We start from the raw sequence: 3,359 nt of genomic DNA on the forward strand, positions 1-3,359 counted from the left end.
CTATAATTATATCTATACCTATAAAGCTATACCTGCATTTACATTTATATCTATATCTGTCTGTGTAAAGAAATTATTGAAAGTCGTCTCTATACCATACTAATCTAATCAAGCATTGAAATAATTTGGAACTGAGCTTTAGTTCATAGGAAGGGGTCAATATTTGAGGCTTGCCCTAGTCCTAAGGTTTTGTTCAGAGTCTCAGACAATTTTTGTCAGAATCATTAGAAGTTTGTAACCTTCAGTTTTGGTTACCTGAGCTCATGAGTTGCATCAGCCTCTCATTTGGATTCAGCAATATTCCTAATCTAAAAATAGTCACAAATTCTGAGACTTTGTTGTTTGTTGTGGTGGTTGAAACCTCCCTGATGTTTTGTCCCTGGTAATTTCTGAACATGTCACATATATTTTCTTTATCTAGATTTTTCTAGGCAAAAGATATTAATTCTGAATATATACTTTTTTCATTTCTAAGTATACCAATTTTTATCTTAGTCCCCCTTAGGAATAACTTTAAAATTCATAATTAATCCTTAGATACAATATTTAGCTTTTAAAATATGAAAGAATGATTAGAATTACGAGAAATAGAAGTAAACGTCTGAGCACTAAACTATTTTAATGGTTTGAATGGAAGGGGGTGGAAACAAGAATTATTGTGGTTTAAAATGTAATACCTCTAAAAAAAAAACAAATAAAATGTAATACCTCTAAATGATGGAGTGACAGTTACTCATCAACTATCTTTTTTTCAAAAATGTTAATGTTTATTTATTTTTGAGAGAGAGAGAGACACAGAGCGTGAGCGGGGGGAGGGGCAGAGGAGACGGAGACAGAATCCGAAGCAGGCTCCAAGCTCTGAGCTGTCAGCATAGGGCCTGACGCAGGGCTCAAACCCATCAACTGTGATATCATGACCTGAGATAAAGTTGGATGCTTAACCAACTGAGCCACCCAAGTGCTCCATTCATCAACTATTTTTAACCATGTATTCCATTGACACACCTCATAAATATCTCCTTCAACTGTAAGTTAACTGAATTTTCAGTAATTTCTTTTCGTTAAAAAAAATTTTTTAATGTTTATTTATTTTTGAGAGAGAGACAGAGAGACAGTGCATAAGCAAGGGAGGGGCAGAGAGAGAGGGAGACACAGAATCTGAAGCAGGCTCCAGGCTCTGAACTGTTAGCACACAGCCCAAGTCGGGAGTAGGTTCCTTATCAAAATCTATCTTTGCATTTTGATATTCCTGGAAATACTTTGCCTAAAAAAACAGAGAATGATATCATGAAAATGAAAGATAATATTTGCCCATGTTTTTGTGTGTTTAAATATGCATTAAATCACCATTCCTGATGGTACCAAATGCTTATTATCTTTTAGTTTGAAACATGAGTCAAAACCAAGGTGGAAATCATCCTTAGGAATTTAGATTCTTCCCTCTAATGTTAAGGCATCACTCATTACACATACGTAGAGAAGATCATATTGAGAACTCATCAGTGACATTACAGGTGCTTATCACCTTTACTAAGAAAAGGTGGGTGACTTCAAGCCAAACTACCTAAAATTAATACATAGTCATTTTCATTTGTGTTCGATTCCATTTTTCTTTCATGTGCAAGCCTCACCATATAAATCTAAACATTATTTTTGTTCTCTGCATTCCTTATATAACTATCAGCTAGTCTGCTACCTTACCACTTCTTGTGAGGGAATCAATCCCATTCCTGAATCTGAGATTTCCATTCGCAAAATAGTCTTCCACTACTTGTAGTTTGAGTAAGAAAAATGTCTGAGGTCCCTCAAAATTAGTTCAAGTCCCCAATTTCTCAAGATTTCCAATCTATTTCCAGGTGCAGATAGATATTTTCATAATATCTTCTTTATCTATCACAGTAAAAAAACTTAGCCAATAAACAACTAACAACAATAAACACAGCTGGATATCAGAAGCAGTAAGTTTATTAGATTATAGTCATTTGGTTTTTCATACAATTTTGGAAGAAAATCCAATAACATGAATCTTATCTGCAATGCAGACTTTAGACCTTATGCTCAGGGAGTATATTCATTGGAGAATTTTTCAAATAAAATCTGTCAGCCAGTATTTGGGGGCAGACACTAGGTGAGAATTTGATAATCAAAGAATAAGAAGCTAATTCTTCCTGCAAGTGATGAAGACAATAAAGGTTATGAGTAAAGGTATTAGTGAGATGAACAATAAGGTTAGAAATTTAGTAAAGTGATCAGTAGAAGCCAGATCTACACATTGGTTTGTAACAAGAAGACTGGAAGGTCCTAGAAGTCAAGAAGGATGGGTGACAGAACTGAGATCCATAGCTCATGGAAGGGAAACCTTGGACTCTGCAAGCCATGGGTCTGAAGCCACTGGATCCACAGCCCAGAGAATAGCAGCTTCTGGACCCAAAGTTGGCAGACCCAGAATAAGTCGTCTGGCAGGGACTGCAGAATGTGGAGGTCCTCGGGAGGGAGTAGGACGTCTGGCAGGGGCTGGACACCACGCAGGACGTCCGGCAGCTGGTGGGCTCACAGCAGGTCTCCTGACAGCTGCTGTAGAGAGAGGATCCCAGCTGGCAGGGGCTGGGAGAGCAGAGGTCAGTGCGGTAGACCAGGTTGCTGGGGGAAGAAGAGACACAGGAGGAGCTTGGGTAGCGCAGGTAGCCCCCAAGGGACTGGGAGGCGACGTTTCCAGAACAGCAGCTGTAGGACATGTTGGCAGGAGATGGGAGTTCAGCTGAGTGACAGAAGATTCTGTGCTTGAATATTGCTTCTCAAGTAAGGCATTTATATACTCTCAGCAATGGGTGTGGCACTTTACAGTGCCATCTTTTCCAGATTTGGAGTCCCTCATTTGCATACATGTAACTCAGTAATCCTCTTTGTAATTGGAGTTAACTAATTCTCTTCATCTTATATTTATGGGTGCACTCATTTTATAGCTCTATGTCAAAGAATTACATCCATGTTACAAATGCTATGACGATATGTAATTAATGCGTACTCCGTCATGGCCAAGGAAGCCCCTCTTATTTTTCTGGTCATGACTAGTTGTACATGTGCTCAGATTTGGCCGAGGAATGCTTTCTTCCTAAGGTGGGGATTTCGAGGCAGTCATCTCCGCTTTGTGTCAGTGTCTGAGAAGCAGAAATCTGGTCTTGATGAGGAACCTTCTAAAGATTGCCCCTACATCAAGCCATTTATTTACTCTCTCTAATATAATTTTGCATTCAGTACCTACTATTAACAATGCTTACTATGTCCAGTCTAGAGGGCTGTTATAACAGGAAGCCAAAGAGATTGAAAGAGAAGTTAGAAATGGGCGTAATCTTGAACAA

General features: G+C 38.6%; 1 protein-coding gene across 1 annotated transcript; it reads right to left on the minus strand.

The window, feature by feature from the left end:
* Window positions 1-1,947: 1,947 nt before the first annotated feature.
* On the minus strand, window positions 1,948-2,802 carry LOC106988637 (keratin-associated protein 13-1-like). Its single transcript, XM_015087106.3, has one exon. The coding sequence runs from the start codon at window positions 2,733-2,735 to the stop codon at window positions 2,250-2,252; it is 486 nt and encodes a 161-aa protein (XP_014942592.1). The 5' UTR covers window positions 2,736-2,802; the 3' UTR covers window positions 1,948-2,249.
* Window positions 2,803-3,359: the final 557 nt, after the last annotated feature.

This window comes from Acinonyx jubatus, chromosome C2, assembly GCF_027475565.1.
Source record: "Acinonyx jubatus isolate Ajub_Pintada_27869175 chromosome C2, VMU_Ajub_asm_v1.0, whole genome shotgun sequence".
Classification (NCBI taxonomy): domain Eukaryota; kingdom Metazoa; phylum Chordata; class Mammalia; order Carnivora; family Felidae; genus Acinonyx; species Acinonyx jubatus.

What these genes read in the sequence shown, in the direction of transcription:
- LOC106988637 (XM_015087106.3), bottom strand. Translation starts at nt 2,735, where the DNA reads ATGTCCTACAGCTGCTGTTCTGGAAACGTCGCCTCCCAGTCCCTTGGG.